Source organism: Chelonoidis abingdonii, chromosome 4 (genome assembly GCF_003597395.2).
Source record: "Chelonoidis abingdonii isolate Lonesome George chromosome 4, CheloAbing_2.0, whole genome shotgun sequence".
Lineage (NCBI taxonomy): Eukaryota > Metazoa > Chordata > Testudines > Testudinidae > Chelonoidis > Chelonoidis abingdonii.
The window spans coordinates 57,190,999-57,206,748 of record NC_133772.1 but is presented as its reverse complement, the minus strand read 5'-3'; the positions used below and the strand labels follow the sequence as shown (position 1 = coordinate 57,206,748).

The following is a 15,750-nucleotide window of genomic DNA, read 5'->3' as shown; positions in this document are numbered from 1 at the left end:
GATAGTTTGGCAGTGACGTGTCTCATAAGGGATGTGATACAAATCGATAAATGTGATGGACAAAATATATGGGTATTAGATATATTTAAAAAAAATTGTATACACATACATTCCTTGAATTTATATATTCATTGTTTTTTATTTTTGTTTATTTTCTTAGATTTCATAAAAGAGACCAGAGTAATGGCCCTAGAATCCAAAGGCATCTGTTTATCTATACACTAAGTAGAACAGAGGGTTGTCCACACTGGACTGTGCCAATGCACCTCCACCCTGACCTAAAAGGAAAGGAGTTCTAGCTCTATGTTTCTCTTCTGAGACTGCAAACAAGGGTGCTAGTTGTTTTAATGTAGACCCCACCTACCCTCTAAATGAAAATCTGTTCAAACTACAGATATTCCCTTTTCTACACTACATAAAATGCTTTCAGTTGTACCAGAACATCTGTTAAAGCAACATTAATTGCAGAATGTATTCAATGGTGAATAGAGTTGGGCAAAAAGTTAGCAATTAAAACCTGCAGCCACAAAAAATGTGCCCAGTTACAATCTTGAAATTCAGAAAAGATTTGCTGAATGGTTTGGCTAAGATTTGTAACTCTCTGATGTAAACTGGACCCAGTTTGAAGTCACCCTTGGCCAGGCCAAGTCAATGCAAGACATTTTCTGATTTTGAAGTGCAGCCTCTCAAAATCACAGCATTGTGTAGTTCCAAATAAAACTTAGCAGTTTTAACTGAATTGTCTTTGAGAGTTTATGCTTGTTCAAACACCGGATTCCAAGGGAAACCCGTGGAATACAAATACTAGAGGACATTGTAGGAAATATTTCCACATGTATCAAAACCAGAGTCTTGCAGATTCTAATTCAACCTCTGTTTCAGAGCCCCTGTTCCTGCAGAGCATCAGCTTACTATCACAACTGGCTCAAGGTTATATGGTCACATTATATTATTTCTTCACTTCACTTCTCTTATATTTACCAGTAACCAACCCTATAAAGCAAGGGTAGGCAACCTATGGCAGACGGCAGACAAGCTGATTTTCAGTGGCACTCCCACTGCCCGGGTCCTGGCCACCGGTCCAGGGGGCTCTGCATTTTAATTTAATTTAAAATGAAGTTTCTTAAAACATTTTAAAAACCTTATTTACTTTACATATAACAATAGTTTAGTTATATATTATAGATTTATAGAAAGAGACTTTCTAAAAATGTTAAAATGTATTACTGGCACATGAGACCGTAAATCAGATGAATAAATGAAGACTCAGCACACCACTTCTGAAAGGTTGCCAACCCCTGCTGTAAAGCAATAATTTATGCATATTGCCTCAGATACCGGGATCTGGAATGAAGCTATGTTACAGATGAAAGTATGATTCACACCTTACTGGTCGTGTTGGGCATAAGACCTTGAGTATAGTAGGATTTACGCAGAAGTTTGATGAGAAACTGCCCACTGTAACATGTTTTCTCTACTAACTCTAGTTGCTACAATACAAATAGTGGAAATAATGTAAATTCTGTTATCATTCTGTCTGTAAACATTTATGTGAAGTTTCAATTAACAAGGCCAACTTAATCTTACATCAGCAGTTCCCTAACTGTGGGTCAGAAGCCCAGATGGGATTGTGCCACCAGCAGAACGGTGCAGCGATCCCTAGTGTGCAGAGGAGGCCATTTTGCTCCACACAGCATGACTTCGCATAGACAGTGTGTGTGAGGCATAAGCCATTAAGGATGCCATTTTGTAGAGTAAAACAGTGTCCTCCATGCAGCGTGAACTCACATGTATGGTGTGTGTGAGGTCATGCTGTGTGGGGGATGACATTTTGCTCTTCAAAATGTCATCTTCCTTGCTGTCTGGCATCCTGGGAGGAAATAATTCATTAAAATAGGGTCAAGCTGGCAAAAAGTTTGGGAACTCCGTCCCTATATGGTTGATTTGCAGCCATATTCAGAAAGGAGCAACTTCCCATAACCTGAGAACATTTCTGTGTTAGGGCTGGTTTCATTTTGTTTATTTTAATAGATTAATTGACTTTTACAGCTCTGTCTGCGAAAGACTGGTGATCTAGAAAAATATAGTTACAGGTAATTCCGTTTAAAGGGGAGACAAACTGACATAAAACACTTTCTAAGCACATTTATTATTATAAAGTATCTTTATATTTCTTTAGATTATAGATGAAGAAGAAACACAATTCATGAGTAATTGTCCTGTTGCTGTTACCGAGAGTACGCCAAGAAGACGGACACGCATTCATGTTTTCTGGACAGCGCCTCCTGTTGGTACAGGCTGTGTAATTCTGAAGTAAGTACTTTTACATGGATCCAAGTTACAAGTAAAACCAGGTTCAGTTTATAATAAGTCTAATATGATTTACAATACATTGATGCCTGTTTTTATACACATGAGTCAGCAGTAGTTTAACTGCACATCATTGCCTTGCAACTATTTGGCCTACATTTTTAAAAAACAGACTCAATATTCTGGGCACAGCTCTGTGTCCCCAGTTGCACCAATTTAGAAGCATAGCTTTTAGTAGACTTCACCCACAAATCAGGCAGTTAGTCTTCTAAACATTTTTGGGAGGAAATTATGCACATAATATAGGAGGCATGACTGAAATGCTGGTAAATCCTTACATTTTAGCCAAGCATGTCAATTGGGCTGCACTATGGTACCTGCATTTTCTCAAATTTATCAATATCACTCAGAAAAGCACTGTGTTAGATCAGCAACCTGATTTAAGGTTACAACAAAATGTTGCAGCTTGCTGTCCACTCTGTTGCAAGCTAATTTAAGAACTGTGTAGAGTGTAATGGTGTTATAAGAGTCCCATCAGCAATTCAAGAAGATTCATTCAGCGTCAATGCATTGTTTAATAGAGAGATGATTCCCCTTGCCCACGAGCATCACCTTCCTCTTACTTTGATTGTATTTGAGCCCTTTTTATTCCTCAAGATGTGTATTTCTTCCAGACATTGGGGTAACTAGTTGATGGTGGTGTTTCATTCTGATGAGAATGAGTTATATTGCTCTGTGTTATCAGCACACTGTACGCATATGACCCTGAAGCATCATCCATTGTCTCTTGGTGGTTGAAACAGGAAGTGAAAAATGTTTAATGCAGTAAAAGCTACAGGAAACATTTAGCTAGGCCAAATTTAATTCTTAACACCCATAAATGTCATGATTCCTACAAAACTTTTAACAAGGGTCAGGCAGTTGGAGTACTGTGACTGCTCCTTATTATACTAATCATAAGTGTTTCTGTGTTACCTGCATCTTTGCTGCATCCACCTGAGGTTTGTCTGTTTTATTCTTTGATTATAAGCAAGGATCATTCCATTATATGTGTGCATAGTGCCTACCACAATAGGGCAACTAGGTACTACCATATAACAAATAATAATTATTAGTATTAATTGAGTTGGAATTTATCCAGAACCTCATAATTTAAGACCCTGCTCTTACAAGAATTATGGTGGGATCTTTCACTACCACAGGTTGTAAGGAGGAACTTGGTTTTACATAGCTTCTAAAAGTCAGCCCACCAACAACAAACAGAGTGCCTCTGATTAGAATTCTGAGATATTAATTCAGTAATGACTAGGGAGAAAGTGTGGGTGATTTAGAAGGTAGGTCTCTAATTTCTACAGTATATAGACTACTCATCCAAATACTGACCCATTTCCAAACCGTTAAGCTTGCAGTATCTGACAAGATCAAAGCCAGGGTGGAATAACTGAAGGTCAGGTGGAAGGGCCACTGTTAGATACACAGGTTTTGGTGAATGTGAATAAAACACTATTTGATTATTAGCTGTCTTTCAATAAAACTTCTGTAGAAAATACAGTTTTCCCTGAACTAGTTTGAGATGCAAAAGATAAATTGCTTGTTGTACTTCTGAGTTCAGTTCAAAAGAAGAATGAAACACCTCAGAAAAAAGCAGCTACCTATTATTGTGATCTGTTAGAGCCGGTGATTAACATTATAATGTGGCTTTCATTTGCACTGAATTTCAGTGCTCAGTAGTACGATACATAGCAATTACTGTTGTGCTTTTTGGCATAAACTTAACACCATTTACATTTTTCCATTTGGAACTCATCTAAATTATAGGCTTTACATTAAGCCTTCTTTACAATCACCTCCCCATGCTTCCATACAAATGCTGGGCACCATTTTCTCAACTATTTTGGCAATCATAAGCGCTTCAATGAGACCATAAAAATTACATAGTTTAAAAATAGCTGTTATAATTAGGGATGGCCAAAACCAGCCAGGGGAAATTCTGCTACCTTGAACTCTGAAGGAGGCAAATCATCCCTCCTCCTACCCACCTTTTTCTGTATATGCAGGAGTTCAACTCAGTGTATAGCTGGAGCTGGGACTCTATCCTGATAATTTGCTGGTAAGATTTGCATCAACTGGTGCTGGTGGTTTTGAGCCAGTTTTGAACAGAGAGGGCCTGATGCTTATCTTACACCATATAGTGATCCATTGGCTTCAACTTACATCGGTACAAGTGTAAAGAGAATCATGCCTTAAGAAGAAAAAGTAGTTACCAGTTTGTTAAATGAAGCTAATCTACAAAAACATTTTTACCTTACTATGGGCCAAATTTTGCTCTCATTATGCTGCCTAAATCCAGATTAACTCTACAGACTTAGACCTGATTATGATGATTAACAGATGGCTCAGGCAGTGGTGCTATAGGGAGGGCTTTGGGATGTACGGTCATTGGGAAGCGTTTACGGACAGGCGACTATTCGCTCGGGATGGACTTCATCTAAGTAAGGAGGGAAATAGACTTCTGGGATGGAGGCTCGCCGACCTCATTAAGAGAGCTTTAAACTAGGAAGTTGGGGGAGATGGTTGGGAGATGTTCAGGAGATCTCCACGCCTGGAATTTAACCTGGAGAGGGAAGTAACACAAAGTGAGAGGGGATACCCTTGTGGACCGAAGAATTGACCCAAGGAGGAAAAGCGGAGTTGAAACTAGACTAACCTGGTGATGCTGGTGGTAGAAGGTCTGTGCACGACGCGGGGAAAGAATGTCACTGACGCCAAACGCCAAAAATTAAAATGTCTGTACACATTAATGCGAGGAGCCTAGGTAACAAGATGGAGGAAACTGGAGCTACTGGTGCAGGAAGTGAAACCGCGATATTATAGGGGATAACAGAAACCTGGTGGAATAGTACTCATGACTGGAGTACGGTATTGAAGGCTATGTGCTGTTTAGAAAAGACAGGAAGAAAGGCAAAGGTGGTGGAGTAGCCTTGTACATCAATGATGAGGTGAACTGTAATGAAATAAGAAGTGATGGAATGGATAAGACGGAGTCTGTCTGGGTAAAAATCCACGCTGGGTAAAAAAGCTACTAGAGCCTTCCCCTGAGATAGTGCTTGGGGTGTGCTACAGACCGCCGGGATCTGATTTGGATATGGATAGAGACCTCTTTAATGTCTTTAATGAAGTAAACACAAAGGGAAATGTGTGATTATGGGAGACTTCAACTTCCCGGCGATATAGACTGGAGGACGAGTGCTTGCAAGAATAATAGGGGTCAGATTTTTTCTGGATGTGATAGCGGATGGATTTCTTCATCAAGTTAGTTGAAGTACCTACGAGAGGGGATGCCATTTTAGATTTGGTTTTGGTGAGCAGTGAGGACCTCGTAGAAGAAATGGTGGTAGGGGACAACCTTGGTTCGAGTGATCATGAGCTGATTCAATTCAAAAAATTAGATGGAAGGATAAACAAACGTAGATCTGGGATTAGGGTTTTTCGACTTCTCGAGGGCTAATTTTAAAGAGTTAAGGAAATTAGTTAGGGAAGTGGATTGGACGGAGGAACTTGTGGATTTAAATGCGGAGGAGGCCTGGAATTACTTTAAGTCGCAGCTGCGGAAACTGTCGGAAGCCTGCATCCCAAGAAAGGGGAAAAAAACCATGGGCAGGAGTTGTAGGCCAAGCTGGATGAGCCAAGTGCAACTCAGAGAGGGGATTAGGAAAAAGCAGAAAGCTTACAGGGAGTGGAAGAAAGGCGGGATTAGCAAGGGAAGCTACCTTAGTGAGGTCAGAACATGTAGGGATAAAGTGAGGAAGGCTAAAAGCCACGTAGAACTGGACCTTGCAAAGGGAATCAAAACCAATAGTAAAAGGTTCTACAGCCACATAAATAAGAAGAAAACAAAGAAAGAAGAAGTGGGGCCGCTATATACACTGAGGATGGAACGGAGGTTAAGGATAACCTAGGCATGGCCCCCAATATCTAAATAAGTACTTTGCCTCGGTCTTTAATAAGACTAGTGAGGAGTTTAGGGATGATGGAGGGATGATAAACGGGAATGTGGATATGGAGGTGGATATTACCCGCATCTGAGGTAGAGGCCAAACTTGAACAGCTTAATGGGACAAAATCGGAGGGCCCGGACAATCTCCATCCGAGGATATTAAAAGGAACTGGCGCGTGAAATTGCGAGCCCGTTAGCGAGAATTTTTAAGCAATCGGTAAACTCGGGGGTTGTACCGTACGACTGGAGAATTGCTAACGTAGTTCCTATTTTTTAAGAAAGGGAATAAAGTGATCCGGGTAATTATAGGCCTGTTAGCTTGACGTCTGTAGTGTGTAAGGTCTTGGAAAAAATTTTAAGGGAGAAAGTAGTTAAGGACATTGAGGTCAATGGTAATTGGGACGAATTGCAACATGGATTTACTAAAGGTAGATCGTGCCAAACCAACCTGATCTCCTTCTTTGAGAAGGTGACGGATTACTTAGACAAAGGAAATGCGGTAGATCTAATTTACCTCGATTTCAGTAAGGCGTTTGACACGGTTCCGCATGGGGGAACTGTTAGTTAAATTGGAAAAGATGGGGATGAATATGAAAGTTGTAAGGTGGATAAGGAACTGGTTAAAGGGGAGACTCCAGCGGGTCGTACTGAAGGGTGAATTGTCAGGCTGGAAAGGAGGTTACTAGTGGAGTCCCTCAAGGATCGGTTTTGGGACCGATCTTATTTAACCTTTTTGTTACTGACCTTGGCACAAAGAGCGGGAATGTGCTAATAAAGTTTGCGGATGACACGAAGCTGGGGTGTATTGCTAACACGGAGAAGGACCGGGTACTATTCAGGGAAGATCTGGACCACCTTGTAAACTGGAGTAATAGTAATAGGATGAAATATAATAGTGAAAAGTGCAAAGGTCATGCACTTAGGGATTAATAATAAGAATTTTAGATATACGTTGGGGACGCATCAGTTGGAAGCGACGGAGGAGGAGAAGGACCTTGGGGTATTGGTTGATAGCAGGATGACTATGAGCCGCCAATGTGATATGGCTGTTAAAAAAGCAAATGCGGTTTTAGGATGCATTCAGGCGAGGTATTTCCAGCAAGGAGAAGGAGGTGTTAGTGCCGTTATATACGGCGCTGGTGAGACCCCACCTGGAATATTGTGTGCAGTTCTGGTGTCCCATGTTTTAAGAAGGATGAATTCAAACTGGAACAGGTTCAGAGACGGGCTACTAGGATGATTCCGAGGAATGGAAAATCTGCCTTATGAAAGGAGACTCAAAGAGCTTGGCTTGTTTAGCCTGGCCAAAAGAAGGCTCCGGGGGCGGGCATATGCTTGCTCTTATATAAATATATCAGGGGGATTAACGTTAGGGAGGGAGAGGAATTATTTAAGTTTAGTACTAATGTAGGCACGAGGACGAATGGGTACAAACTGGATATTAGGAAGTTTAGACTTGAAATTAGACGAAGGTTTCTAACCATTAGGGGAGTGAAGTTTCTGGAACAGCCTTCCGAGGGAAGTAGTGGGGCAAAAGACTTATCTGGCTTTAAGACTAAGCTTGATAAGTATATGGAGGGGATGTTAATGATGGGATATTGTTTAATTTGGGCAATTGATTATGGATTATCAGCAGATAAGTCTGCTCAATGGTTTCTCTGTGAGGGGATGTTGGATGGGATGGGAACTGAGTTCTGCAGAGAATTCTTTCTTGGGTGCTGGCTGGTGAGTCTTGCCCACATGCTCAGGGTTTAGCTGATCGCCATATTTTGGGGTCGGAAGGAATTTTCCTCCAGGGCGGATTGGCAGAGGCCCTGGAGGTTTTTCGCCTTCCTCTGCCAGCGTGGGGCATGGGTCGCTTGCTGGTGGATTCTCTGCAGCTTGAGGTCTTCAAATCAGCAATTTTGAGGATTTCAATAACTCAGTCATGGGTTAGGGGTTGTTATAAATGTGTATGGGTAGGGTTTTGTGGCCTGCCTTGTGCAGGAGGTCAGACTAGATGATCATATTGGTCCCTTCTGACCTATGAGTCTATGAGTCTATGAAGTTGCTTTGGAATTGCACCCGTGTAACTGGGAATAGAATTTAATCTGATGTTCTTAACACTGAGTTTTATTTTTCTGGTTAGTAAAATCTGTTACCTGAGGCCCATAATTGACCAGCAGTCCCCTTAACATTTTTCAGGCGCTGTACCTATTACATGTTCGGTATGGGAAAGTGAAGGTTCCAAGTGCAGCCTGGGGAAGTAGAAATGCTTTGGCAGGAGTACTAGCTAGTTTGATGCGTAACTTCAAGGACAGCTTGTAGGTAGCATTAGCTTACATTTTGCCTCCCCACCCCCACCCCATACTACCTTGCTTTGTCACACAACTATTAATCCGTTTTTTGCATAAAAGGTTAATATTACCAGGTTATTTTACATCTGATATTTCATAACCATAATTGGTACAGAACATGGCAGCCAGATTCCTCACTCCCACAGGTTGTTGCAGCACAGAAGCCTGAAGGTTTGGTCTCTATTTTGCCCTAGTTTACAATAAGTGTCTTGAATTCTCCCAGACTCTGCACTGAAATACGTAACCATGAGTCTATTGAGCACGTCTACACTGCCTGGATACATATACAATACTAACTAATGCAGCAAAGTACTTAAGCACATGCTTAGGTCCCATTGAAATCAGACTTAAGTGCATGTTTAAAGTTTAAACATCTTCTTAAGTGCTTTGCTGGTTCCTGGCCTATACTCCCATAATTTCAGGAATGGGAGTGAGCAAGAGCATGTGAGCAGCAATGATCTGCCCCTACAGCAAGTGGAACATCTTAAAAATGGATGATAGGACAGTCTTGGGGAAATGTGTATCTTTACACAGAAGCAGAGAAGCTCTCCTTCTTGGACTGGGTTATTTAAACTTTGCTAATCACCTCTTTTGCCATATGATAAGAAAAAAAATTCTCCACTATCAATGTAGCTCTCATTGTGGTGTCCCAGTGCAAGAGGACTTGGGTGAATTCAGCACATAGATCCAGAAATATGGCCTCTCACATCTAAAAGTTCTGCAGCCACTGTTCATCCTCCCAAACCTGCCATATGATGTAATCCCACTAATCAGTGCTTGTTTCCTGGGCCCAGAAGCACTGATCCACCATTTAGAATTGCTCTGTGAATGCCAACAGCAATCTGACATTTTTATTCACTGTGTCCATCAGCCTCTCTTCATTGTTGTCAAACTTCTCTTCTTCCTCATTGAACCACCAGTTGAAGTGGTAGTCACTGAAGTTCTGCAGATACAGACAAATTGTGCATCCTGTATTAGCTTTGGTCATTAGAATTGTGCTGAACTCTGGGTTCTACCAGAAAGATGGTGGAAACCAAAAAGTGACACATGGGAGTGTGGGCATTTTAAAATTGTGGGATGGAATGATTATTATGGGATGGAGAACGTGGCATTATGGGAACTTGACCCCTAGTTCTCAGAAATCCCTGGGAAAATTGCTGATATCCCAGAAAGCACTGAGAAAATGCCTCACAAAGCATTGTGCTGGTTGGCTGCACAGAGTGTACTGGGATGCCTACCTGTGATGCACTGCATTTTCCATTGATGCAAGCACTTGTGGTGTGTATGTGCAGCATTGACACAAACAGCTAAATGTACACGTGCCTGAGCAGTGTAAACCAGCGTAATTTACATCATGTAGAAACTTTGTAGTGTAGACATACAGCCTTAGATTATAGGTGCATGTCTTAGCTAAGCTGGAGGACAGACTGTCTTAAACCACTTTTAGCCCTAGGTTTCTGAAGTTGAATGATAAAGTATATTGCTGGGGATAAAGTATCTCATTTAAGTGTGATTTGAAATCTGGGAAGATTAAGATTTAAATCTGAAAAAAAAGGAAAATATTAAGGAAAGAGTGTACAATAGAAGGATATACACCTCTACCACGATAGAACACAACCCAATATAACACGAATTCACATATAATGCGGTAAAGCAGTGGGAAGCCCCGAGCCCCACTGCTTTACTATGTTATATCCAAACTCGTGTGGGGCCCCAGGCCCTTTAAATCATTGCCCAAGCCCCACTGCTCTTGTAGACCACTTACATTTAAAACAAAATCTGAAAATTAGAACAAAATTAGAACAAAATCTTGGATTTTAAAATATCCTGGAAAATGAAATTGAAGAAAATAATTTTGAGTCAATTGAAATGTTTCATTTAGATAAAATTGTAATGTTTAATTTTGACTTTGACTTCTTAAATTTTACTTTATGTATTTTTATTTTATATGAATTGAATCTGTATATTTGTTTATAACACTACATATGAATTTCAAAACAAAAAGTAACTTAAAAATGAAACATTGAAACATTCCAATCTGATGAGGTTGAAATGGAACATTTGACCTTACTGAAATGCCTTATTTCAATTTATATTAGGGCGGTCAAGTGATTTAAAAAAATAACGATTAATTGCACTGTTAAATAATAATAGAATACCATTTATTTAAACAGTTGAAGCTATTTTCTACATTTTCAAATATATTTTTTTTTATTACATTTGCAGGAGATAATGGTGCCCCCTTCTTGTTTACAGTATCACCTGAAAGTGAGAACAGGTGTTCGCATGGCACTGTTATAGCAGGCATTGCAAGATATTTATGTGCCAGATGCACTAAAGATTCATACGTCTCTTCATGCTTCAACCACCATTTCAGAGGACATGCGTCCATGCTGATAACGGGTTCTGCTTGATAACCATCCAAAGCAGTGCGGACCAATGCATGTTTATTTTCATCATCTGAGTCAGATGCCACCAGCAGAAGGCTGATTTTCTTTTTTTAGCATTTTGGGTTCTGTATTTGCCACATTGGAGTATTACTCTTTTAAGACTTCTGAAGCATGCTACACGCCTCATCCCTCTCAGATTTTGGAAGGAACTTCACATTCTTAAACCTTGGGTCGAGTGCTGTAGCTATCTTTAGAAATCTCACATTGGTACATTCTTTGTGTTTTGTCAGATCTGCAGTGAAAGTGTTCTTAAAATGAACATCATGTGCTGAGTCATCATCCGAGACTTCTATAACATGATATATATGGAAGAATGAGGGTAAAACAGCAGGGGACATAAAATTCTCCCCCGAGTTCAGTTACACATTTAATTAAATGCATTAATTTTTTAACAAGCGTCATCAGCATGGAAGCATGTCCTCTGGAATGGTGGCCAAAGCCTGAAGAAGCATATGAATGTTTAGCATGACAGGCATGTAAATACCTTGCAATGCTGGCTACAAAAGTGCCATGCGAACACCTGTTCTCACTTTCAGGTGGCATTGTAAATAAGAAGAGGGCAGCATTATCTCCCATAAATGTAAACAAACTTGTTTGTCTTAGCAATTGGCTGAACAAGAAGTAGGACTGAGGGGATTTGTAGGCTCTAAAGTTTTACACTGTTTTGTTTTTGAGTCCAGCTATGTAACAAAAAAATCTACATTTGTAAGTTGCACTTACACAATAAAGAGATTGCACTATAGTACTTGTATGAGGTGAATTGAAAAATACAATTCCTTTTGTTTGCCATTTTTACAGTGCAAATATTTGTAATACAAATAATATGAAATAAACACTGTCAACTTTGTATTCTAGGTTGTAATTGAAATCAATATATTTAAAAATGTAGAAAATATCCAATAATGTTTAATAAATTGCAAACGCTATTCTTTTGTTTAACAATATGATTAAAACTGTGATTAATAGTAATTAATTTTTTTAATCATGATTAATTTTTGGAGTGAATCGCATGACTTAACAGCAATAATCAACTGCCCTAATTTACATAAAACATATTTTTTCAAAATTGACTTTCTCAGGGAACATTTTGATTTTGATTCATCTGCATTTTCTTATGGAAAAATGTTCCACTGGAGAATTTTCAAGCAAATTAGGGGAATGTACTGGTGTACTGCAACTCTAACGTTGTACACTAGTGAACAAGTTGTGTTCCACTCCAGTGTTACTGGAATTGTGACAGCGTATGTAATATATAGGATTAAATTTTCAGCTGGCCGCAGATTGACCTCTCATTTTACATCTGGAAATATGAATGTGGAGGTATTTCAGTGCAAAACTGATTACTATAGGTAGTTAGGATTCCTACTACCTGATACATATGTAAATGCATGCACACATACATACATAAAAATACTTCCTTGCATAGATTCTTGTGCTGATTAGTTATCACAAATATTTGCATCATTGCAAAATAAGGAGCCATTCCTTAAAATGTGATCAATTGTTTGTAAAGTGCATAGGGACTGAAAGTATCAGGAAATATGATGTTTATTGTCTTCATGAGAAGACATGTTGCTATCATTTCTTCTTTTGAATGTCTTTGCATTTTCTAGTGTCTTGCAAAAAGAAGATTAAAGGTGTGCCTAACGTTTGATTGGAAACCCAAATACAATTGAAATCAATCATGAATCTATTAAATCTGTGTTTGCTGACAAGCTGAGTGAAATTTGTCCTTGGTCATTAACTTTTTGTCTAATATTGATACAAACTTTTTTGCTGCCTGTGGATATGCAGTAACATTTTGAGGCCACTCCTTGGTGCTGGATTCAAGTTCAAAATATGTTCACTGGGAAAAGTTACATGAAGCAGTAAGATGCATGTTTTTTTTCCCATTATGGTCAGTAGTTCCACTTCCAGAAAACCTATGTGAACATTCGTGAGGTCACTGAACTTAAAAACTCATCTATGGATTTCACAGTGAATTCCAATCATATGAAAACCAGGTTTGTTCCAGGATAATTATTTTATTTTATATTTTAATTTTAGTACCTGAAAATGCCTGTAGAATAGTTCTGAAATAAACAATTTGTTGGCTTGTTTTGAACCCAACTTTGAAGAATTGGCAGTTGTGACTAGGATACACCATTGTTCAAGGTGTTTACAGTTCTAAAAAGACTAAATAGTGTAAAGAGAGTTAAGGACCTATTTCTTTTATTTTTTTAATTTAAAATTTAAATAATTTTAAATTAACAAATTAACAATACCCCAAGAAAAACATATTTGATTGTACTTTTAAATATCCATGAGGAAAACAATGAAAAAAAAAACAATGTCATGTATAAGAAGAGTGGAAAGTTCCCCAAATTATCAGGTGCTAAAATTTGGTTCAGGCTGTATTCTGCTTACATCAAAGGTAGTTCTACATTAACAGGCTCAAACTGTTAGTCTCTTCCTCCCCTACTCCCCACAGCCTCCTCTTTCTGACAGTGTCTTTTATGAAGTCTTCATTTTTCTGTATTGTAACCAGTAATAAGACAAAGAGGGAGAGATGCTATCATTTCCTAGTTATTCTCTGTTTGTAAATGAAAATCATTGTTAATTTAGGACCCTGACAGCTTTAAAACATTTGCCATTCCACAGCAGCTGTCAGCAGCACTCCAGTTTATTTTATAAACAGATGTTTAATTTGATTTCAATGCCACTGTCAGCTTTTGAGAGGAAACAAAGAGAGGAAACAGAAATAGAAATAATCATGATATTCATCATTTTGTTTCTTTTCGAAACATAAATCAGGGTGATAAATGAAGACATCAGAAGTGTTTTGATATATCTTTAGCTCTAGAATGGTTTAACTCAATATTTATTTTTGTTAACCACATAGATTGAAATAAACCTCTCTCATTGCACAAAAATGCATATTTAGAACGTGTTGTGTCTTTTATTATGCCAGTGCTTGAAGACAATATTTTGCTTTGGAAAACATAACATTAATTAAAAAAAATTAATTCACTCTTTGGTGAATAAAATTTTCTTGCTCTCCAAATTACAGAAAAGTATTCTCTGTTTATATATTACAGCCAGTGAGCCTGATTCTGATCTTAGTGATTATTGACGTCAGTGGAATAAAATGCCCAGTATTAACCAGGGGAAATGAGAGGAGAATAGTTTCATTGACTAGAAAAATGATATTGCACAAACTCTTGTACAGCAGTGGCAATAATACTATATACTATACAAGTTCATATCTTGCTTTTCACTAAGGGTTTTATTCTGTATTGCTCATGCAAGATGCCCAGTGACTTAATAGGATTTAATGAAGTATTAAATAAAAAATCTGGGCCAGATCCTCAGCTGGTTTAAATAAGAATAGCTCCATAGACTACAATGCTTCCAGTTCAAAGATACAGCTTATGGGCTCAGTCCTACAGTCCTTATAGTTGCAGAAATTTCACTGAATTTAATGGGCAAGGCTGCATGTAATTTGTTACTTTTCTTGATATGTTCTGTTCTATTCATTTATTTATGTATTTATTTTGTTTGCGTGCAAGAGAGTGATATACACACACACATACACACACACACACACACACACAGAGATTTAGCTATGTAATGTATATAATCAACTCATACCATAACTTATCCTGCAGCTAGTGATAGTAGTAAACAGACTAATAAATTAAAAGGGAAAAAAAATCATAATTGTCACAATTTGTATTAAAGGACTAATAAATGATTTATACTATTGTAAATATGTTATAAAAATGAGTAGCATGGTTATAAATACATCAGTAAGACATTTTGTAGATCATAATTCACTCTTATATGTTCATTGCCCTATTGGCAAATTGATCTCTTCAACAATCTATAACAATTGATTCACCATTGATTAAAACATCTATTACTCGTATACGAATCTTTTATAAACCAAAGCTTAATATAAAGCATGGCTTTATATTTTATATTTCAACATCTGCAGATGGGTGGAAAAATTATCTGGAAAATGTTAATTTTCTAATTTAGGTCAGATTTTGTCATAATGTTGAATAGGACTTATAGCTTCAACATTAGTAAGGTGATAGAATATGGTCCCTCATGCGTAGTAATAGAATGATGACAGCAACTCTAAAATAATATTGGCCACTATGCTCACTTCCTGCAGTAGAAGTCTCTGGAGGAGAAAAGTAATCTGTGAACTCTGGCTTTTACACCAGGAAGAACCTACATAAAACACTGTCTCTTCCATGACGAGGGGTACACGGACACATAGGGGGAAAACCTATGGTTAAACCAAGCTTAATTTCCTCAGATATCAGGTCAACCATGAGAAAGCTTGCCTACTACTTCCCTGTGTTGCTTGGGATTCCCTTTCCCACCTCAAGACAGCATTTTAATTGGTGTTAGAAGCTACAGAATTAACTATCATGCTGATATCTCCATAACAAGCCTCCAATGTTTAGGGAAGCAGATTTCATAGCTTCCCCCCTGCTCTGCCCTGCACTCTCCGAGGAATGGAGAACCTGCCTTATGAAAGGAGACTCAAAGAGCTTGGCTTGTTTAGCCTAGCCAAAAGAAAGCTGCCGGGGGATATGCTTACTCTTTATAAATATATCAGGGGGATTAACATTAGGGAGGGAGAGGAATTATTTAAGCTTAGTAC

General features: G+C 38.5%; 1 protein-coding gene across 1 annotated transcript in view; it reads left to right on the top strand.

The window, feature by feature from the left end:
• SPON1 (spondin 1) overlaps positions 1-15,750 on the top strand; it is a 326,399-nt gene that overhangs the window by 53,260 nt on the left and 257,389 nt on the right. The window contains exon 3 of the mRNA XM_032777949.2: positions 2,180-2,313. Coding sequence (XP_032633840.1) covers positions 2,180-2,313 — 134 coding nt within the window. The remainder of the gene's footprint in view (positions 1-2,179; positions 2,314-15,750) is intronic.